Source organism: Oncorhynchus gorbuscha, linkage group LG24 (genome assembly GCF_021184085.1).
Source record: "Oncorhynchus gorbuscha isolate QuinsamMale2020 ecotype Even-year linkage group LG24, OgorEven_v1.0, whole genome shotgun sequence".
Taxonomy (NCBI): Eukaryota; Metazoa; Chordata; class Actinopteri; order Salmoniformes; family Salmonidae; genus Oncorhynchus; species Oncorhynchus gorbuscha.
The window spans coordinates 10,458,077-10,482,275 of record NC_060196.1 but is presented as its reverse complement, the minus strand read 5'-3'; the positions used below and the strand labels follow the sequence as shown (position 1 = coordinate 10,482,275).

The 24,199-nt window shown below is 43.8% G+C and overlaps 1 protein-coding gene across 1 annotated transcript; it reads left to right on the top strand.

Annotated features, from left to right (window-relative positions):
- Window positions 1-5,786: 5,786 nt before the first annotated feature.
- Window positions 5,787-19,345, top strand: LOC124012419. The gene is made up of 7 exons (XM_046326007.1): window positions 5,787-6,427; window positions 6,649-6,779; window positions 6,964-7,131; window positions 10,422-10,580; window positions 13,652-13,748; window positions 13,953-14,074; window positions 18,167-19,345. The coding sequence occupies exons 1-7, from the start codon at window positions 6,145-6,147 to the stop codon at window positions 19,103-19,105; spliced, it is 1,899 nt and encodes a 632-aa protein (XP_046181963.1). The 5' UTR covers window positions 5,787-6,144; the 3' UTR covers window positions 19,106-19,345.
- Window positions 19,346-24,199: the final 4,854 nt, after the last annotated feature.

Sequence of the window (24,199 nt, the reverse complement as noted above, 5' to 3'; positions counted from 1 at the left end):
AGCGAGGGCCAGCCAACGAGAGCGTACAGTGTACAGGTCGCAATGGTGGGTAGTATATGGGGATTTGGTGACAAAACGGATTGTACTGTGATAGACTGCATCCAATTTGTTGAGTAGGTTATTGGAGGCTATTTTGTAAATGACATCGCCAAAGTCGAGGATTGGTAGGATGGTCAGTTTTACAAGGGTATGTTTGGCAGCATGAGTGATGGATGCTTTGTTGCGAAATAGGAAGCCAATTATAGATTTAACTTTGGATTGGAGATGTTTGATATGGGTCTGGAAGGAGAGTTTACAGTCTAACCAGATACCTAAGTATTTGTAGTTGTCCACGTGTTCTAAGTCAGAGCCGTCCAGAGTAGTGATGTTGGACAGGCGGGTAGGTGCAGGTAACGATCGGTTGAAGAGCATGCATTTAGTTTTACTTGTATTTAAGAGCAATTGGAGGCCACGGAAGGAGAGTTGTACGGCATTGAAGCTTGCCTGGAAGGTTGTTAACACAGTGTCCAAAGAAGGGCCAGAAGTATACAGAATGGTGTCGTCTGCGTAGAGGTGGATCAGAGAGTCACCAGCAGCAAGAGCGACCTCATTGATGTATACAGAGAAGAGAGTCGGTCCAAGAATTGAACCCTGTGGCACCCCCATAGAGACTGCCAGAGGTCCGGACAGCAGACCCTCCAATTTGACACACTGAACTCTATCAGAGAAGTAGTTGGTGAACCAGGCGAGGCAATCATTTGAGAAACCAAGGCTGTCGAGTCTGCCGATGAGGATGTGGTGATTGACAGAGTCGAAAGCCTTGGCCAGATCAATGAATACGGCTGCACAGTAATGTTTCTTATCGATGGCGGTTAATATATTGTTTAGGACCTTGAGCATGGCTGAGGTGCACCCAAAACCAGCTCTGAAACCAGACTGCATAGCAGAGAAGGTATGGTGAGATTCGAAATGGTCGGTAATCTGTTTGTTGACTTGGCTTTCGAAGACCTTAGAAAGGCATGGTAGGATACATATAGGTCTGTAGCAGTTTGGGTCAAGAGTGTCCCCCCCCTTTGAAGAGGGGGATGACCGCAGCTGCTTTCCAATCTTTGGGAATCTCAGACGACACGAAAGAGAGGTTGAACAGGCTAGTAATAGGGGTGGCAACAATTTCAGCAGATCATTTTAGAAATAAAGGGTCCAGATTGTCTAGCCCGGCTGATTTGTAGGGGTCCAGATTTTGCAGCTCTATCAGAACATCAGCTGAACGGATTTGGGAGAAGGAGAAATGAGGAAGGCATGGGCGAGTTGCTGTTGGGGGTGCAGTGCTGTTAACCGGGGTAGGAGTAGCCAGGTGGAAAGCATGGCCAGCCGTAGAAAAATGCTTATTGAAATGCTCAATTATGGTGGATTTATCAGTGGTGACAGTGTTTCCTATCTTCAGTGCAGTGGGCAGCTGGGAGGAGGTGTTCTTATTCTCCATGGACTTTACAGTGTCCCAGAACTTTTTTGAGTTAGTGTTGCAGGAAGCAAATTTCTGCTTGAAAAAGTTAGCCTTGGCTTTTCTAACTGCCTGTGTATAATGGTTTCTAGCTTCCCTGAACAGCTGCATATCACGGGGGCTGTTCGATGCTAATGCAGAACGCCATAGGATGTTTTTGTGTTGGTTAAGGGCAGTCAGGTCTGGGGAGAACCATTTCATTACAGTACAACGGTTTGATTTGTTTGATCGTAGCTAGCTACATAGCTAGCTACATAGCAGTCTTTGTATCAAAGATAATTGTGTAGTCTAGAGCGATTTTCTAGGTTAGCTAGCCAGCTATTGTCGTTCTTTTAACGCAACGTAACGTAATCAACACTGCTAGCTAGCCAGCTAGCCCCCGAATAGCAGCACTGTCGAAACTATTACACTCAACGGAAGGACTTGATTAGTGTAGTGTCAACAACGCACCCACTGCCAGCTAGCCTACTTCAGCAGTACTGTATCATTTTAATCATTTTAGTCAATAAGATTCTTGCTACGTAAGCTTAACTTTCTGAACATTCGAGACGTGTAGTCCACTTGTCATTCCAATCTCCTTTGCATTAGCGTAGCCTCTTCTGTAGCCTGTCAACTATGTGTCTGTCTATCCCTGTTCTCTCCTCTCTGCACAGACCATACAAACGCTCCACACCGCGTGGCCGCGGCCACCCTAATCTGGTGGTCCCAGCGCGCACGACCCACGTGGAGTTCCAGGTCTCCGGTAGCCTCTGGAACTGCCGATCTGCGGCCAACAAGGCAGAGTTCATCTCAGCCTATGCCTCCCTCCAGTCCCTCGACTTCTTGGCACTGACGGAAACATGGATCACCACAGACAACACTGCTACTCCTACTGCTCTCTCTTCGTCCGCCCACGTGTTCTCGCACACCCCGAGAGCTTCTGGTCAGCGGGGTGGTGGCACCGGGATCCTCATCTCTCCCAAGTGGTCATTCTCTCTTTCTCCCCTTACCCATCTGTCTATCGCCTCCTTTGAATTCCATGCTGTCACAGTTACCAGCCCTTTCAAGCTTAACATCCTTATCATTTATCGCCCTCCAGGTTCCCTCGGAGAGTTCATCAATGAGCTTGATGCCTTGATAAGCTCCTTTCCTGAGGACGGCTCACCTCTCACAGTTCTGGGCGACTTTAACCTCCCCACGTCTACCTTTGACTCATTCCTCTCTGCCTCCTTCTTTCCACTCCTCTCCTCTTTTGACCTCACCCTCTCACCTTCCCCCCTACTCACAAGGCAGGCAATACGCTCGACCTCATCTTTACTAGATGCTGTTCTTCCACTAACCTCATTGCAACTCCTCCAAGTCTCCGACCACTACCTTGTATCCTTTTCCCTCTCGCTCTCATCCAACACCTCCCACACTGCCCCTACTGGATGGTATCGCGCCGTCCCAACCTTCGCTCTCTCTCCCCCGCTACTCTCTCCTCTTCCATCCTATCATCTCTTCCCTCTGCTCAAACCTTCTCCAACCTATCTCCTGATTCTGCCTCCTCAACCCTCCTCCCTCCCTCTCTGCATCCTTTGACTCTCTATGTCCCCTATCCTCCAGGCCGGCTCGGTCCTCCCTCCCGCTCCGTGGCTCGATGACTCATTGCGAGCTCACAGAACAGGGCTCCGGGCAGCCGAGCGGAAATGGAGGAAAACTCACCTCCCTGCGGACCTGGCATCCTTTCACTCCCTCCTCTCTACATTTTCCTCCTCTGTCTCTGCTGCTAAAGCCACTTTCTACCACTCTAAATTCCAAGCATCTGCCTCTAACCCTAGGAAGCTCTTTGCCACCTTCTCCTCCCTCCTGAATCCCCCCCCCCTCCTCCCTCTCTGCATCTCAACCATTTTGAAAAGAAGGTCGACGACATCCGATCCTCGTTTGCTAAGTCAAACGACACTGCTGGTTCTGCTCACACTGCCCTACCCTGTGCTCTGACCTCTTTCTCCCCTCTCTCTCCAGATGAAATCTCGCGTCTTGTGACGGCCGGCCGCCCAACAACCTGCCCGCTTGACCCTATCCCCTCCTCTCTTCTCCAGACCATTTCCGGAGACCTTCTCCCTTACCTCACCTCGCTCATCAACTCATCCCTGACCGCTGGCTACGTCCCTCCCGTCTTCAAGAGAGCGAGAGTTGCACCCCTTCTGAAAAAACCTACACTCGATCCCTCCGATGTCAACAATTACAGACCAGTATCCCTTCTTTCTTTTCTCTCCAAAACTCTTGAACGTGCCGTCCTTGGCCAGCTCTCCCGCTATCTCTCTCTGAATGACCTTCTTGATCCAAATCAGTCAGGTTTCAAGACTAGTCATTCAACTGAGACTGCTCTCCTCTGTATCACGGAGGCGCTCCGCACTGCTAAAGCTACCTCTCTCTCCTCTGCTCTCATCCTTCTAGATCTATCGGCTGCCTTCGATACTGTGACCATCAGATCCTCCTCTCCACCCTCTCCGAGTTGGGCATCTCCGGCGCGGCCCACGCTTGGATTGCGTCCTACCTGACAGGTCGCTCCTACCAGGTGGCGTGGCGAGAATCTGTCTCCTCACCACGCGCTCTCACCACTGGTGTCCCCCAGGGCTCTGTTCTAGGCCCTCTCCTATTCTCGCTATACACCAAGTCACTTGGCTCTGTCATAACCTCACATGGTCTCTCCTATCATTGCTATGCAGACGACACACAATTAATCTTCTCCTTTCCCCCTTCTGATGACCAGGCGGCAAATCGCATCTCTGCATGTCTGGCAGACATATCAGTGTGGATGACGGATCACCACCTCAAGCTGAACCTCGGCAAGACGGAGCTGCTCTTCCTCCCGGGGAAGGACTGCCCGTTCCATGATCTCGCCATCACGGTTGACAACTCCATTGTGTCCTCCTCCCAGAGCGCTAAGAACCTTGGCGTGATCCTGGACAACACCCTGTCGTTCTCAACTAACATCAAGGCGGTGGCCCGTTCCTGTAGGTTCATGCTCTACAACATCCGCAGAGTACGACCCTGCCTCACACAGGAAGCGGCGCAGGTCCTAATCTAGGCACTTGTCATCTCCCATCTGGATTACTGCAACTCGCTGTTGGCTGGGCTCCCTGCCTGTGCCATTAAACCCCTACAACTCATCCAGAACGCCGCAGCCCGTCTGGTGTTCAACCTTCCCAAGTTCTCTCACGTCACCCCGCTCCTCCGCTCTCTCCACTGGCTTCCAGTTGAAGCTCGTATCCGCTACAAGACCATGGTGCTTGCCTACGGAGCTGTGAGGGGAACGGCACCTCAGTACCTCCAGGCTCTGATCAGGCCCTACACCCAAACAAGGGCACTGCGTTCATCCACCTCTGGCCTGCTCGCCTCACTACCACTGAGGAAGTACAGCTCCCGCTCAGCCCACTCAAAACTGTTCGCTGCTCTGGCCCCCCAATGGTGGAACAAACAATCACCACCTTCCGGAGACACCTGAAACCCCACCTCTTTAAGGAATACCTAGGATAGGATAAGTAATCCCTCTCACCCCCCCCCTTTAAGATTTAGATGCACTATTGTAAAGTGACTGTTCCACTGGATGTCATAAGGTGAATGCACCAATTTGTAAGTCGCTCTGGATAAGAGCGTCTGCTAAATGACTTAAATGTAAATGTTAAATGTCTAAATCTGTTCCTGGTTCTAAATTTCTTAAATGGGGCATGTTTATTTAAGATGGTTAGGAAGGCATTTAAAAAATATCCAGGCATCCTCTACTGATGGGATGAGATCAATATCCTTCCAGGATACCCCGGCCAGGTCGATTAGAAAGGCCTGCTCGCTGAAGTGTTTCAGGGAGCGTTTTACAGTGATGAGTGGAGGTCGTTTGACCGCTGACCCATTACGGATGCAGGCAATGAGGCAGTGATCGCTGAGATCTTGGTTGAAGACAGCAGAGGTGTATTTGGAAGTTGGTTAGGATGATATCTATGAGGGTGCCCGTGTTTAAGGCTTTGGGGAGGTACCTGGTAGGTTCATTGATAATTTGTGTGAGATTGAGGGCATCAAGTTTAGATTGTAGGATAGCTGGGGTGTTAAGCATGTTCAAGTTTAGGTCGCCTAGCAGCACGAGCTCTGAAGATAGATGGGGTGCAATCAGTTCACATATGGTGTCCAGAGCACAGCTGGGGGCAGAGGGTGGTCTATAGCAGGCGGCAAAGGTGAGAGACTTGTCTTTAGAGAGGTGGATTTTTTAAAGTAGAAGTTCAAATTCAAATAGTAGGACAGAACTCTGCAGGCTATCTTGTTGTGATTGTTAATTTGTATTTATGTATATTTCAGTGGTGGATACACTATGGCTGTGAATTATTTTGATGAATTTATAACGCAGCAAGCAATAGCATTTCAAAGAGCAGCTCAGAACACTCCTTGTTCCATATAATCACGCCCCATGACGCCAACCAATGAAATCCTTTCTATTCAGTCTAAAAAGGAAGTAAACAGTGACCGAGAACAATGTAAACGTTAGCGTTTTTATTGTTATTTTTTAGACATTTATTAACCTAATGGAACTAAAAATATGACTAATTTAACTGCTAAGCATCACATACTTACCCCAAGTAGTCTTTAATTCGCGTTGGAGACAGGACTTGGTTGATAGATGTTATCTTGGTGACGCTAACTAGCTGCTAACAATGGCTAACTGTATGGTTTTTCATACTCAAATAGCCTCCATTATGGAGGTACTAGCGAATGCAGCCGTGGCAGAGATCTGTAAACTCGTAGACGATGACTACGCAGTGTTTCGTTTGGAAATAACCCAAAGCCAGAAAGAAAACCGGGGTTTGCGGAGGAAATTACAACTACTGGAACTGAAGGTGGCACGGGAGCGCGCAGAGAAGACAATACGAGAGCGCGTCCTCGCCAGTCGTCCCAGTAGTGTCAAGATCCTCGACCGATACAGAGGAATGGCAAGAGGTACATTTTGCCTCGTTCCCTTCTGATCACATGTGTTTGGATAGTATGTATGCAATAATTCCAGTGATTACTTTATCTTGCAAGAAGTTATGAGAACTGTTACTTACATCCTTGCCAATTCTGGACTGCGTCAAAACTCAATAGTGTACAATGGTCAATAAAGCGTTGAACATTGACAGCACCTAACCTAACTTTCTCTTTTCACCCAATCACTCTCTCAGGTGAAGGACAACTCACTGGAAGCCACAGGAACTTTGTGAAGCCAGCAGGCCACAATACATGGAGAAATGACGAACCCATAGCTGTAGATGAAGGGAGTGGAACCTCAACCCAGCACGTTATCGTAATAGAGGTATGTGCAACAGTGGTCCATTAAAATTACAGTACATCAAATGTGACAAGTTTCAGAAAGGATTCCCTCAGCTATTCACTTGCTTACATGTGCATCCAAATGTATCTGCCATAGGGGAGACTTCCCTACAGCATTGTTATCCATTTCTACTCATGTACTGGTAATAACCTCCTCTTTTTGTCAGTCTGCAGATACAGAGGCTGCAGGCCCTGGTGTCAAGCAGGAGAGATCTGAAGGAGAGGAGAACCCACGGCACAGCAGAGACATCCAGAATGGACTCTATGAAGCCACGGAGGACCCCACCACCGCTGCTGCCGCATCCCAGCCCAGGACCCGACGCAGCATCATGGAGGTCAGTGGAAGGCCGGATGCCGTCCTCAATTCAGAGACAGACACCAAGACTTTAACTGTAACACACAGGCTCTTAGACACAGGATCTGAACAAATATCAGACCCAGAGAGACTGGGGCAGGGGCCACTGGGCTGTCCTCCTGCTCCCGGCTCAGAGTACTTACCGGTATTTCACCAGAGCCAGAGGTCTGTTCATTCCTGTGGGGATGGTGACACGTTAGACACTGGTGTTGATGATGATCCGTCTTGTTCTTACACTACAGAGATGGACCCTGGCAACATATCCTTGGGTTTAGAGAGACAGACTGATATGTTTAGAGGGGAATGGAACCGGTATAGTAGTAGTGTATACTCTGAAGGGTGCCTAGATAAGAAAGAGGGGGTTATAGTCGTGGATGAGGTGAAAGTGGAGGGCGACACCCCTCTTCCATGGAATGTAGACAATACTCACTTAGGGGAAGGACAGGGCAACACCAGTGACTTCTTAGACTACAGGGAAAGCTTAGAGACCCACTCCCCTTTACACGTGTTCAGGAATCGCGACCCAGTGTCTACGTCATTGGCACCTTCCGATTCACACAGCCGTGTCCTTTTCGATCAGGCATGGAACTCAAATGACAGGGCTAGAGTCCAGGCTCGGGGAGGGGGAGGAATATCGGGCGGTAGTAAAGAAAAACGGTTCCTCTGCATGTTCTGTAACAAAGGCTTCAGCTGCTCCCAGAAGGTGGAGATCCACCAGAGGGTCCACACAGGGGAGAAACCCTACAGCTGTACCCAGTGTCACATGCGGTTCACCCAGGCTGGTGACCTGAAGAGGCATCAGAGGGTCCACACAGGGGAGAAACCTTACAGCTGCCCCCAGTGTGAGAAGAGGTTCTCCCGCCACCACCATTTGAAGATGCACTTGAAGGTCCACACAGGAGAGAGGCCGTTTGTCTGAACGCACTGCTGGTAGAGGTTCCCAGAAAGGTGCTACCTCAGTATACACCAGCAGAAAAAGCATTCCACTCTATAACACAGCTTCTGATGTTTGAATCAAACCCTGCATTAAAGAAAAAAAAAATCTTTGTTGTCTGCAGAAAAGACCCACAGAAGCATTTGTAATAAGGAAAGTAACAGAGTTCAGTGTTTAATATTCCTGAGTAGAATATTGCATCCAGACATTGTGTGATATATGGAAATGTGTGAGCTGAAAAAGTCTGTTACATATTGTGTTTGTACCGTGTAGGCTATATGATGTTCACAAATGACTATTTCATTACTTCTGTTCAACTACTTAATTTTTTCTCAGACTCTTTTGCTAATTTTTATTTGAGACATTTGTATGTGTGGTTTTCATATGGTGTATTTAAAACGTGTTTGTTTAATAAACACAAAATGGGACATTTCATTCTGACTTTCATTGAAATTTCCTTATAATATACTGTGCTTTAAGAACATATTCAGACCCCTTGACTATTTCCACATTTGTTACATTTTAGAATAAGGCTGTAAAGTTTCAATTATTTTTTCCCCCTCAATCTACACACAATACCCCATAAGGAAAAAGCGAAAACAGGTTTTTAGAAAAAAATACCTCATTTACATAAGTATTCAGACCTTTTGCTATGCGACATGAAATTGAGCTCTGGTGCATCCTGTTTCCATTGATCATCCTTGAGATTGTTCTACAACTTGGAGTCCACGTGTGGTAAATTAAATTTATTGGACATGATTTGGAAAGGCACACGCCTGTCTATATAAGGTCCCATATTTGACAGTGTATGTCAGAGCAAAACCATGTCATGAGGTTGAAGGAATTGTCCTTAAAGCGCAGAGACAGGATTGTGTCGAGGCACAGATCTGGGGAAGGGTACCAAAACATTTCTGCAGCATTGAAGGTCCCCAAGAACACAGTGGCCTCCATCATTTTAAATGGAAGAAGTTTGGAACCACCAAGACTCTTCCTAGAGCTGGCTGCCCAGCCAAACTGAGCAATCGAGGGAGAAGGGTCTTGGTCAGGGAGGTGACCAAGAACCTGATGGTCACTCTGACAGAGCTCCAGAGTTGCTCTATGAAGCTGGGAGAACCTCCCTGAAGGACAAACATCTCTGCAGTGCTCCACCAATCATTCCTTTATGGTAGAGTGGCCAGACGGAAGTCAGTCCTCAGTAAAAGGCACCTGACAGCCCGCTTGGAGTTTGCCAAAATGCACATAAAATGATCAAACAAGATTCTTTGGTCTGATGAAACCAATATTGAACTCTTGGCCTGAATGCCAAGCGTCAAGTTTGGCGGAAACCTGGCACCATCCCTACAGTGTTGCATGGTGGTGGCAGCATCATGCTGTGGGGATGTTTTTCAGAGGCAGATACTGGGAGACTAATCGGGATCGAGGGAAAGATGAACGGACCAAATAATAAGAGATCCTTGATGAAAACCTGCTCCGGACCTTATCCTGGGGCCAAGGTTCACCTTCCAACAGGACAATGACCCGAAGCACACAGCCAAGACAACACGGGAGTTGCTTCAGGACAAGTCTCCGAATGTTCTTGAGTGGTCCAGCCAGAGCCCAGACTTCAACCCGATCTAACATCTCTGGAGAGACCTGAAAATAGCTGTGCAGCGATGCTCCCCATCCAACCTGAAAGAGCTTGAGAGGATCTGCAGGGAAGAATGGGAGAAACTCCCCAAATACAGGTGTGCCAAGCTTGTAGCGTCATACCCAAGAAGTCTCGAGACTGCCTAAAGGTGCTTCAACAAAGTACTGAGTAAAGGGTCTGAATCCTTATGTAAATGTAATATATCTGTTTATGTTTAATTAATAAATGTGCAAAAATGTCTCAGCCTGTTTTTGCTTTGTCATTATGATGTATTGTGTGTAGATCGATGAAAGGGAAATAATGATTTAATCCATTTTAGAATAAAGCTGTAACATAACAATGTGGAAAAAGTCAAGGGGTCCGAATGAACTGCACATCAGATCTGATCTCACACTATTCATACACACAACAGCGCTTTATAACCAATATACACTTACTAAATATACTTACACATACCCAGACACTAACAAACACCTACTACACACTTCAAAATAGTCTAGTCAGGGTTGTATGACTTGACTTATGATAGCTAACTTATTTATCCACAACAACATATTTATGTCCACAACAATTAAGTAATTCTGTAACTACAGTATAGGACTCAAGTGTAATGGAGATGGGTAAACACTCCATGTTGAAAGTGTGTTTATCTGTGTGTACGTACCTGAGGGAGTATATGTCTGTAGTCTGTATCACCTCTCTCTTCCAGGAGGAGGGTCCAGAGGTGCTGCTGGTGAAGGAGGAGGGGTGTGAGGAGGGTCTGGGGAACCCTGGGGGGACCATGGTCATGGAGGACAACCAGACTACACCTCCTGAACCCACAGAGGACCCAGCTGAGCAGCACAGGACCACACACAGTCTCAGTGAGGTGAGTTCACTGTGAACTACTGTCTGAATGGTATTAGGTATTAGCCTCTCAGAGTAGGAGTGCTGATCTAGGATCAGTTTTGCATTTTTAGATCGTAATGAATAAGACCTGATCCTCAATCAGCACTTCTACTCAGGGTATCTCAGAGTAGGAGTGCTGATCACTGTTCATAATAAATATGATTGTATGGACAGATCCTATATCAGCACTCCTACACCAAGACACTTTGTGGATACGGGTTTTGATTAATTTAGTCTTAACCTTTCTCGGGCAGGCGTTCCGCTAGCGGAACCTCTCGACAACATTCCGCTGAAAAGGCAGCTCGCGAAATTCAAAAATATTTTTTTGAAATATGTAACTTTCGCACATTAACAAGTCCAATAGAGCAAATGAAAGATAAACTTCTTGTTAATCTACCCATCGTGCCCGATTTAAAAAAGGCTTTACAGCGAAAGCACAACATATGATTATGTTAGGTGATAGCCAAGTCAAAAAAACTGCCATTTTTCCAGCCAAAGATAGGAGTCACAAAAAGCAGAAATATAGATAAAATGAATCACTAACCTTTGATGATCTTCATCAGATTACACTCATAGGACTTCCTGTTACACAATACATGTATGTTTTGTTCGATAATGTTTATATCCAAAAATCTTAGTTTGCATTGGCGCATTACGTGTAGTAATGTTTTGATTCCAAAACATCCGGTGATTTTGCAGAAATACTCATCATAAACATTGATAAAAGATACAAGTGTTATTCACAGAATTAAAGATAGACTTCTCCTTAACCTGTTACTCCTACCCCCTACTTTTTCGAACATTCTGTTAAAAATCGCGCAACATTTCAGCGCCCTGCTGCTCATGCCAGGAATATAGTATATGCATATGATTAGTATGTGTGGATAGAAAACACTCAGACGTTTATAAAACTGGTTAAATCACGGCTGTGACTATAACAGAACGTGCGTTTCATTGAAAAGTGCAGGAAAATCTGATCACTGAAAATGGAAAAATATATCCATCCGCCACTTGAACCCATTGATAAAGGTGAACCACATTTAATGGGGCTGAGGTTGCAATACCTACAGCTTCCACACGTTGTCTAGAGTCTTGTCATTTGCCTACTATTTGTTTCTTGGTCAAACAGATGCAAGGCAGCGCAGTTCTTCCGGTCTCCGACCGGATATTTTGGTTGAGATTTACCCGGACATTATTTCCAGACGGACAGCTAAAGAATATACTTCGCCTTGTGATCAATTTGATCGCTTATTAACGTTTACTAATACCTAAAGTTGCATTACAAAAGTATTTCGAAGTGTTTTGTGAAAGTTTATCGTCGACTTTTTTAATTAAAAAAAATGACGTTACGTTATAAGACGCTATTTTTTTAAGTTTATCACACAGTCTTCATAGATCGATATCTAGGCTATATATGAACCGATTTAATCGAAAAAAAGACCCAATAGTGATTATGGGACATCTAGGAGTGCCAACAAAGAAGATGGTCAAAGGTAATGAATGTTTTATATTTTATTTGTGCAGTTTGTGTAGCGACGACTATGCTAATTATTTTGTTTACGTCCCCTGCGGGTCTTTTGGGGTGTTACATGCTATCAGATAATAGCTTGTCATGCTTTCGCCAAAAGCATTTTAAAAATCTGACTTGTTGCCTGGATTCACAACGAGTGTAGCTTTAATTCAATACCCTGCATGTGTATTTTAATGAACGTTTGAGTTTTAACTAGTACTATTAGCATTTAGCGTAGCGCATTTGCATTTCCAGATTTCTAGATGGGACGCCTGCGTGTCAGGTAGGAGCAAGAGGTTAATGCAACCGCTGTGTCAGATTTTTTAAAAACTTTACAGAAAAAGCATCATCTGTGTACAGCGCTCAGAGCCCAATCCAGCCAAAGAAATATCCGCCATGTTGGAGTCAACAGAAGTTAGAAATAACATTATAAATATTCCCTTACCTTTGATGATCTTCATCAGAATGGACTGCCAGGAATCCCAGTTCAACTATAAATGACTGATTTGTTCCATAATGTTCCATAATGTCATAATTTATGTCCAAATAGCCACTTGTTGTTAGCGTGTTCAGCCCAGTAATCCGTCTTCATGATGCGCGAGCACTATGTCCAGAAAAAATCTCAAAAAGTTCCGTTACAGGTCGTAGAAACAAGTCAAACGATGTATGGAATCAATCTTTAGGATGTTTTTAACATAAATCATCAATAAGGTTCCAACCGGAGAATTCCTATGTCTGAAGAAAAGCACTGGAACGAGAGCTAACTCTGTCGGGAGCGCACGTCACGAGCCTGAGACACTCTGCCAGACCCATGACTCATTCAGCTTCCATTCCCCCCTCCTTTATAGCAGAAGCCTGAAAAAAGTTTCTAAAGACGGTTGACATCTACTGGAAGCCTTAGGAAGTGCAACTTGACCCCATAGACACTGTGTATTCGGTAGGCCAAGCTTTGAAAAACTACAAACCTCAGATTTCCCACTTCCTGGTTGGATTCTTCTCAAATTGTCACCTGCCATATGAGTTATGCTATACTCACATACTTAATTTAAACAGTTTTAGAAACTTCAGAGTGTTTTCTATCCAATACTAATAATACTATGCATATATTAGCATCTGGGACAGAGTAGGAGGCAGTTCACTCTGGGCACGCTATTCATCCAAAAGTGAAAATGCTGCCCCTTATCCCAAAAAGGTTAAGTCTGGGACCATGCCTTTGAATGATCAAACCATTAAAGGGGTAAGTCAGATGAACTGGTGGATACCATTTTTCATCTCTGCGTCCAATATCCAGGAAGTTAGAGGGAATTTCACGAGCCAGTGCTAACTTGCTTAGCACAAAAACTGGATTAGGTGTAAACAAAGACTTCCATTCTTTGCGCTAAGCTTGTTAGCACAGCTAGTTGCCAAAATCCCAAACTATCCTTTTAAAGAGTGCCAAGTAATCAAATAAATTACAATGTTTGCATAGTATCCATGGCAATCCCTCATTGCCCAATCAAATCATATCAGATTTCTTGATCCTCTCCCTCTATCTCTTACAGTCAGTAGACAAAGAGGATGGGATGCCTGATCTGCAGCTGGTCAAAGAGGAGACAATAGAGAACAGACCAGAGAGTGGACTAAAGATCTGGGATGAAGGTAAGGGAGAAATACATATCGAGAACATATATATACTATGTGTATATATACATCAATATGAATAGAGATGCACCTGCATAAAATGAAATAAATACAACTTGTGTTTATCTACTAAAACAAACATTATAATGTTTGAACTTGACCAGGTAATTGACTCAAACTCCATATGTTGAGTTTTCTGCCATGTATAACCTCTTCCTGCAGGTGGTTGGCTCGAAGCTAACAGAGGAGACTGGGCGGTCATCTTGGATTCCCAGACCGGTGCAGCCAAGGTTCCTGTGGACGACGTCACCGAGCAGGCCAGGACCGGAGGTGACATAGTGGAGGTCAGTGGATGGGAAAGTGTCCTCAGCTCTGGGCTGGGGAACAACACTGTTAACCAGAAACAGACAGTCGAACACAAAACAACATCTCCATGACAACAGACTGGCTGAGACTAGGGCGAGGTGTAGATTTGGTCTACGGGGACGGGGTGTCCGTATGTGGTGGAAAAGAACAGACACGGCTAGTGATGCTCCTATAGTTGTGATTCACAGAGACTGATGGCGCCACAGGTTAAGCCCCGAACAGGTATTGCCTTTAGCCTGCCTTCGATTAGCCTGATGACTCACACCAAATTAATTCGCTTCTTATTTAGCTTCACACTTTACTCTGAGACCGCCATCATTGAAGTCGTTTGTGGTGATGAGGGGCGTTGTACAAAACAAAGTCATCAGCGATTGTATCGTCTCTAACCAATCAGAGTATTTGTATTTATGAAGGGTATCGTTGTGGAAATCTGTTGAATCTCAAGTCGGCTACACAATGCAATGCTCTTTCTATTGGCTGGCTGGCTGGCTAGCTATGTAGCAAGCTAGCAAACATAGCTACAAACAATAATACCAAATATAATATCAGCATGTGACGTAGCTATTTAGCTGTTAAATCGCCTAAACAACCTGCAATATCAATCTCACCATGTTCAACCTGCAGATTGATGTGCCTCACAGTGGAGTCTAACATTGGCAACAGCAAATATACTTTTGAGGACATGCCAGCATGGTGCATTCTGAGCAATTCAAAAACTCAACAGTAGCACAATGTTTGTCAAGAAGAAGTACAACATTACAAATATTTTCAGAGATTTTAAATAACTAACTTGCTATCTGTAATATCATATAGCTTTGGAATCGTGACATTATGTACTTTAGAGGAAAATAGGCATGTTTCTCGACACATACACTGACTTTGAGAAGGGATTGCGTGATGATTAGCTTAGAAACCGTGTGACGCAGTATGACAACATGAATGCGATTGGTCGACAGTCTGCTGGGTGGGGCTTTATACGTTGCTTCATTCATTGGATTCCTATTTCCTTTCTGTAACATCTTTGTCAATGGCACCATGCAATGCACCCTGGACTAAAGAGGCAGACAAATAGGAAAAATGTGCAAGACCCTCTGTTAAATTACACATTTCTTGAGGTAGGAATATCGCAAAAATATGTTCCAAGGCTCATTGGAGAGAAGACATCCTCCCTGAGTTATGACATTGGCCAGTATTGAAATCTGAGATGTATGATAGTTGTTTTCACGATCTAAAGTAATATTCCTATTAACTTCCAGTGTAGTGAGAGACTTAACACGGTGCTACATCATACCAGACACATTTCTGCCTTCTTGAACGCCAGTAACTCAGATACACATGAAAACATGAAATGGTCCAGGGAATCGATAGAACATCACTCAGAGATGCACAATAACAATATAACATTCAAAATGGGTGAACCTTGCCTTTAAGGCAGCTACTATATATACAAATATTACATGACATTACATTTGCACTTTTCACAACACCTTAAGTATGTGCCCTCAGGCCACTACTCCACGACATCTTATTTACAACACAAAATCCATGTGTACGTGTGTGTAGAGTGCGTGTGTTAGCATGTGTATGTTTGTGTCTGTTCCTATGTGTGTGTGTCTCTTCATAGTCCCCGCTGTTCCATAAGGTGTATTTATCTGTTCTTTAAATCTGATTATACTGCTTGCATCAGCTACCTGATGTTGAATAGAGTTCCATATAGTAATGGCTCTATGTAGTACTGTGGTCCTCCCATAGTCTGTTCTGAACTTTGGAACTGTGAATAGACCTCTGGTGGCATGTCTTGTGGGGTATGCATGGGTGTCCGAGCTGTTTGCTAGTACTTTCAACAGACATCTCGGTGCATTCAACATTTTAACAGTACTTACAAAACAAGTGATGAAGTCAATCTCTCCTCTACTTTGAACCATGAGAGATTGACTTGCATATTATTAATGTTAGCACTCCGTGTACATTTAAGGGCCAGCTGTGCTGCCCCGGTTCTGAGCCAATTGTAATTTTCCATATTTGTGCGCCAAAACTAGAACCTGTAGAACCTGCCTTATTGATAGTGTTGTTAAGAAGGCAGAGCAGCACTTTATTATGGACAGACTTCTCCCCAGATTTAGTTGAAGTTTGGGGTTTAGAGTATCAAAGCCAATGACGAATTTTCAAACCGCTTTACCCATGTGTGTTCTGGCTCTGGCCCAACCCATCGGTTTCTGGACCAATCAGTCGGCCCCGAATACGTTGACATTGGTGAAGGGTCGGGGAAGTACTCAGATCCAGACTCATTGCGGAGAAGAAGTTTACATACACCTTAGCCAAATATATTTCAACTCAGTTTTTTGCAATTCCTGGCATTTAATCCTCATAAAAATTATCTGTTTTAGGTCAGTTAGGATCACCACTTTATTTTAAGAATGTGAATAGTAGAAAGATTTATTTAGGCTTTTATTTCTTTCATCACATTCCCAGTGGGTCAGAAGTTTACATGTACTCAGTTAGTATTTGGTAGCATGGCCTTTAAATTGTTTAACTTGGGTCAAACGTTTCGGGAAACCTTCCACAAGCTTCCCACAATAAGTTGGGTGAATTTTAGCCCAATCCTCCTGACAAAGCTATTGTAACTGAGTCAGGTTTGTAGGCCTCCTTGCTCGCACACACTTTTTCAGTTCTGCCCACAAATTTTCTATAGGATTGAGGTCAGGGCTTTGTGATGGCCACTCCAATACCTTGACTTTGTTGTCTTTAGGCCATTTTGCCACAACTTTGGAAGTATGCTTGGGGTCATTGTCCATTTGGAAGACCCATTTGCGACCAAGCTTTAACTTCCTGACTGATGTCTTGAGGTGTTGCTTCAATATATCTACATTATTTTCCCACCTCTTGATGCCATCTATTTTGTGAAGTGCACCAGTCCCTCCTGCAGCAAAGCACCCCCACAACATGATGCTGCCACCCCCGTGCTTCACGTTTGGGATTGTGTTCTTCGGCTTGCAAGCCTCCCCCTTTTTTTCCTCCAAACATAACAATGGTCATTATGGCCTAACTGTTCTATTTTTGTTTCATCAGACCAGAGGACATTTCTCCAAAAAGTACAATCTTTGTCCCCATGTGCAGTTGCAAACCGTAGCCTGGCTTAATTCTGGCGGTTTTTGGAGCAGTGGCTTCTTCCTTGCTGAGCGGCCTTTCAGGTTATGTCGATATAGGACTTGTTTTACTGTGGATATAGATACTTTTGTATCTGTTTCCTCCAGCATCTTCACATCCCCCCTCTACTGGGGGATGGATGTAAAAATTGCTCAAAATCTGCCATTGGAGCCCATACAAATTAGAACCAAGGTTGTCTTGTTAAAACATTTTAATTCTCTTACTTTAAATACTATGACTGTTTTCTCATTAGCTGAGATTTTCTTTTGAAATGTCCCATACTTTGTTGTTATCTTTATCAACCCACTGCATACCCCTAATAATATATCTTTTCGGGTGCAGGGTGTGCTATTAGCATGCTAACACTCATTTAAACAGGCTGGTCGAATAGTTAGCATAGTTAGCCATCGTTAGCATTCACTGTCTGAAGTAACTTAAGTGTAGCGGAGTTGACTAATGACTGACATGAATATATATATATAATTCACAACATTTGGACGGAAGCTATAATCTAGTTATATATATTTTTAACTATCTGTGTCATTATTGCTTGAATTCAGGCTTGGCTGAAGTGCTTTCAATGGGAAAGATTGCTTCAGTACCAAACTTCTGTGATTTCCGTTGAAAACGTCACTGTCCCATGTGGAGTGTATGACCATCTTGTTGAAATCAAATACAAAATTGAACCTGTGCTGACTGACTTGGTTATTTTTGTATCATTGCAGGGACTGAGTTTCCTATATCTCAGCCCAACCAAAACATACTTCATTCTTGAATCAACAAAGGGATTTTATTTAAAAAAATAAACTCCAATGTTTCCATATGGTTAGGTAGTTGACTGTGGTTAGCATTTTATAATGTCATGTTTCTGTGTGTACAGCAAGGTGTTTCTTACATAAAAATGTATCAATTTGTATTTACAGTCTGCAGTCCATGAGGACGTGCGGATATCTGGTGTTGCTGGCGGGAGAGACTGGACCTCTGAAGCGGCTGGTCTCAAACCCTGGCCCCGGATCAGGACACTGGATCAGGAGCCGTCGCTCTTCCTTCGCGAGTCAGAACCAGGACCCAACCGCGAAGGACAGAGACCCCACCACCACACAGAACACAACCAGTGGACAGGTGGACTGAACAACAGTCCTGGTGGTCATCAGAGAGACAGAGGCTCCACTCATGGATCCGGTCTGCAGCCCAGACCCTTCTCTTCACAGTCTCAGTGCAGGGATGAAGCAGGGCCTGGGGCTGATAAAAATAGACCCTCCTGTTCCTATGATACAAACACCACAGTATCCATGATGAACAGAGCAGGTCACCCTGGGCTTCAGCCTTCACAGAGAGTGGTGGGAGACACCCCTGGTGGGAGTCTAACAGGAAGTCTGTTTTCTCCTTCAGGGTCTTGTCTAATGCCTGGTGACTGGATTCATAGAAAGCCTGGGCCTGGGTCTAGCCTTTCTCAGTTACCTCATGGTTACCCCACCAATACAGACAGGGTCAGGATGGGCGTTCACCACAAGAAGTACTTATCCTGTAACACAGCACACAATCCCAACCACACCCAAACAATGGCTAGAGGTCAAGGAGGGAGCTCAAATACTAACCACCTGAGGGTGGTTGCTCCTGCTTCTACCTCCTCTGGTGTTATTGGGACACAACGTGGGAGGCCGAGCATTAGGACGGACGCCGACAAGCCGTATGCCTGCCCCACGTGTGGGAAGCGCTTCACTGAGGCGAACTATGTGAAGAGGCACCAGACCGTTCACACCAAGGAGAGGCCCTTCAAGTGCAAACAATGTTACAAGAGCTTCTCCTTCCTGAGTAGCCTTATCAGACATAGGAGTATCCACAATATAGAAAAATTGTAGCAGTGTGGCTTGAGATGTACACAGGGGATATCTGGGAACCATTATTTAGCTTAGCAATTCTCAACTGGTGGGTCGCAGGAAGGTTTGGAATGGGTGACGGGTGTCTAAGTAAAAATGTTTATATATACAGTTGAAGTTGGAAGTTTACATACACCTTAGCCAAATACATATAAACTCTGTTTTTCATAATTCCTGACATTTAATCATATTACAAATTCCCTGTCTTCGGTCAGTTAGGATCACCACTTTATTTTAAGAATGTGAAATGTCAGATTAATAGTAGAGAGAATGATTTATTTCAGCTTTTATTTCTTTCATCACATTCCCAGTGGGTCAGAAGTTTACATGCACTCAATTAGTATTTGGTAGCATGGCCTTTAAATTGTTTAACTGGGCCAAAAGTTTTGGGTAGCCTTCCACAAGCTTCCCACAATAAGTTGGGTGAATTTTGGCCCATTCCTCCTGACAGAGCTGGTGTAACTGAGTCAGGTTTGTAGGCCTTCTTGCTCGTACACGCTTTTTCAGTTCTGACCACACATTTTCTATAGGATTGAGGTCAGGGCTTTGTGATGGCCACTCCAATACCTTGACTTTGTTGTCCTTAAGCCATTTTGCCACAACTTTGGAAATATGCTTGGGGTCATTGTCCATTTGGAAGACCCATTTGCAACCAAGCTTTAACTTCCTAACTAATGTCTTGAGATGTTGCTTCAATATATACACACAATTTTCCTGCCTCATGATGCCATCTATTTTGTGAAGTGCACCAGTCCCTCCTGCAGCAAAGTACCCCCACAACATGATGCTGCCACCCCCATGCTTCACGGTTGGGATGGTGCTCTTCGGCTTGCAAACGTCCCCCTTTTTCTTCCAAACATAACGATGGTCATTATGGCCAAACAGTTCTATTTTTGTTTCATCAGACCAGAGGACATTTCTCCAAAAAGTACAATCTTTGTCCCCTTGTGCAGTTGCAAACCGTAGCCTGGCTTTTTTATGGCGGTTTTGGAGCAGCGGCTTCTTCCTTGCTGAGCGACCTTTCAGGTTATGTCGATATAGGACTTTTACTGTGGATATAGATTTGTAGTACCTGTTTCCTCCAGCATCTTCATACGGTCCTTTGCTGTTGTTCTGGGATTGATTTGCACTTTTCGCAACAAAGTACGTTTATCGCTAGGAGACAGAACTCGTGTCCTTCCTGAGCGGTATGACGGCTGCATGGTCCCATGGTGTTTATACTCGCATACTATTGTTTGATCAGATGAATGTGGTACCTTCAGGTTTTTGGAAATTGCTCCTACGGATGAACCAGACTTGTGGAGGTCTCCAATTTTTTTTCTGAGGTCTTGGCTGATTTCTTTTGATTTTCCCATGATGTCAAGCAAAGAGGAACTGAGTTTGAAGGTGGGCCTTGAAATACATCCACAGGTAGACCTCCAAATGACACAAAGTATGTAAATTAGCCTATCAGAAGCTTCTAAAGCCAAGCCATAATTTTCTGGAATTTTCCAAGTTGTTTAAAGGCACAGTCAACTTGGTCTATGTAAACTTCTGACCCACTGGAATTGTGATACAGTGAATTATAAGTGAAATAATCTGTCTGTAAACAACTGTGTCATGCACAAAGTAGATGTCCTAACCTACTTGCCAAAACTATAGTTTGTTCACAAGAAATTTGTGGAGTGGTTGAAAAACGAGTTTTAATGACTCCAACCTAAGTGTATGTAAACTTCCGACTTCAACTGTATATATGTGTAAATATATATAATACATATACTGTATATCTTTCTTCTTTATTTTTACAAAAATACTAGTCTCAACTTAAACGACTTAAACCAGGTAGAAAGTGTGTAGAAATGATAATGAATTTACATTTTTTCAGAAAATAAATTACTTTGAAGATTTTTTAAATCACAGTATTTTAATATAGCACTATTAGCGGTGCCATTTTGATTAATTTTGTGTTCTCAAACCAGTGAGTAATTATTGACAATGAAAGAGGTGGGAATGTTGTTCCATTGTCATATAATTGCTATGGTTATTTTTCGCGATGCGAATATTGGGTCGCGACTGAGACAATCTGGTTCAATTTGGGTCCCGAGGCAAAGCCAGTTGATAACCATTCTCTTTAGCTGACATATTATAGTCATCATGTGAAGTGTACTGGGGTAAGAGTTTTTACAATTATTATTACTAAGTCCCTCAGTTGAGCATCTGGGTACGCTCATATTGTCACATGATACTGACTTGTTGTTTGATGTTCTGGCATAGCCAAAATACTGTAATTTTATTGAAGTTGAACATTATTTACTAATGTTTGGGGGTGGGCATCGATACAGTTACATATCAGGATATTATGTTTTACACTATATTGTATCGTTTTGACTATCACAATATTATTTTTGCGTTAGTCGGCTGTACCTGCACCGAAACTCCAGTATTTTTCCTTCATAGCTTGTTCTCCATCTTCTTTTTCAAGATGGATCCAAGATGTTTTCAGCACTTATGTTCATGACTGATTAAAACGAGTTCTGTAATGGCTCTCTTGTCCCAATGCAGCAGACATATGTTGAGCAATATGTTTGGAACATCGAATTGCAATACAGTATTGAATCCCAATACATATAGAAGCGTGAGAATCGCAATACATATAGTTTCGGCACCTAATTATCGTTTTGGTATCGTATCGAGAGGTCCCTGGCAATTTCCAACATTACATACGAACATATACTGAACAAAAATATAAACATGCAACAATTTCAACATTTTTACTAAGTTACAGTTCATATAAGGAAATCAGTCAATTGAAATAAATTCATTAGGCCCCAATCTATGGATTTCACATGACTGGACAGGGGTGTAGCCATGGGTGGGCCTGGGAGGGCATAGGTCCACCCACTGGGGAGCCAGCCCCAGCCAATCAGAATTCGTTTTTCCACACAAAATGGCTTTATTACAGACAGAAATACTCCTCAGTTTCATCAGCTGTCCGGGTGGTTGGTCTCAGATGATCCCGCTGATGAAGAAGCTGGATGTGGAGGTCCTGGGCTGGTGTGGTCACACCTGATCTGCGCTTGTGAGGCCGGTTGGACATACTGGCAAAATCTTTCAAACGACATTAGAGGCAGTTTATAATAGAGAAATTAACATCCGGGCTCCTGAGTGGCGCAGCGGTCTAAGGCACTGCATCTCAGTGCTGGATACGTCACTACAGACCCTGGTTCAATTCCAGGCTGTATCACAACCGGCCGTGATTGGGAGTCCCATAGGGCGTTGCACAATTGGCCCAGGGTCGTTAGGGTTTGGCTGGGGTAGGCCGTCATTGTAAATAAGAATTTGTTCTTAACTGACTTGCCAAGTTAAATAAAGGTTACATAAAAAATTATCTGGCAACAGCTCTGGTGGACATTCCTGCAGTCAGCATGCCAATTGCACGCTCACTCAAAACTTGAGACATCTGTGTCATTGTGTTGTGTGACAAAACTGCACATTTTAGAGTGGCCTTTTATTGTCAACAGCTCAAGGTGGACCTTTATAATGATCATTCTGTTTAATCAACTTCTTGATATGCCACACCTCTCAGGCGGATAGATTATCTGGGCAAAGAAGAAATGCTCACTAACAGGATGTAAACAAATATGTGTACAACATTTGAGTGAAATAAGCTTTTTGTGCGTATAGAAAATTTGTGGGATCTTCTATTTCAGCTCATGAAAAATGTGACCAGAACTTTACATGTTGCGTTTATATTTTTGTTCAGTATATTTACCCTCTGAATTGGGTTTTTCTTATGTTCTATTCATAAAATAAACCATATTTTTTTATAACACCTTTATAACAAGCCAAGTCTGCTGAGATGTACACCTGAGGTCTTGCAATCATTGGGGAACAAGTCCACAAACAACTATTACTGTGGCCTTTCCCCTATAGCCCTCCCATGACACTATGTAGTAGCTAAAGATATTTTTTCGTCCTCCCCTGTATCCACTTTAATCTCCCATATCTGTTATTATGTGTATTATGAATATCTCAATGGCTGTAGCAAACATTGCCCCTCAGTAATTGACTTTCTCAGTCACACACTCAAAGTTGGCTTTATTTATACTGATGTACGTCACTGTGTTCATCAATGCAACAATCACCAAAACATGCTCAAGTCAAGTCCCTCAACTGTTTCTCTTATTAAAACCCCAGGGCTCAAATGCTTATCTATCATCTGTGGTATGGGATCTTTACAAACAGTCCTTGACCTCAAGCTGTTTGTAGTAAATGGCCTGAAGGCTTCAGGTCTTGTGATGATAGGTGAAATATTAAACATGAACTAAAGTACACCTGTACTTGATATTCCAGATTGAAAACTAGGGAGTGTACATCCTTTTAACTTCTGTTCAGGAGGGTAATTAACCACATACCCCTCATTAACCCTTTGTTAACTTGTCATTTGAAACAGGCTTGTCTGTTTTTTTAAAGACTGTAAACCTAGGTTAGAACAAGGACAGATTAATATTTACCTTTCTGATGTGATGTAGCTGGAATAAAGTAATTATATTATTTTCTACTCTAGCTAACACACTGTTCTTTCTAAACTAGTCTGGTCTGAGCTTTTATTTATTTTACTAGGCAAGTAATTTAAGAACAAATTCTTATTTTCAATGACAGCCTAGGAACAGTGGATTAACTGCCTTGTTCAGGGGCAGAAGGACAGATTTTTTTATTTTGTCAGCTCAGGTATTTGATCTTGCAACCTTCCGGTTACTTGTCCAATACTCTAACCACTAGGCTACCTGCCGCCCCAAGCTTGAAAGATAGTGATCATGAATAGGAGACACTTCAAGTATGCACACTTCAAAGAACAGTGTGCATACCTTTTTCATTCGACGACACCCTTTGAGCTATGATGCAAACCAGTAAGTAAGATCCTTTGTAAACAGAAGTGAAGCCCACATTTTGCGAGCCAGGAGAGGCCAGAGATAGCCAGATTAATAAATTGGACTAAGGAACAGATGTTGTGTATTGGAGAAAGGCCATCAGTGCGGGTTCTGCAAACAATACAGTGGGTGAAGGCGTGGCATGAGCATGGTGAACGGAAAGATG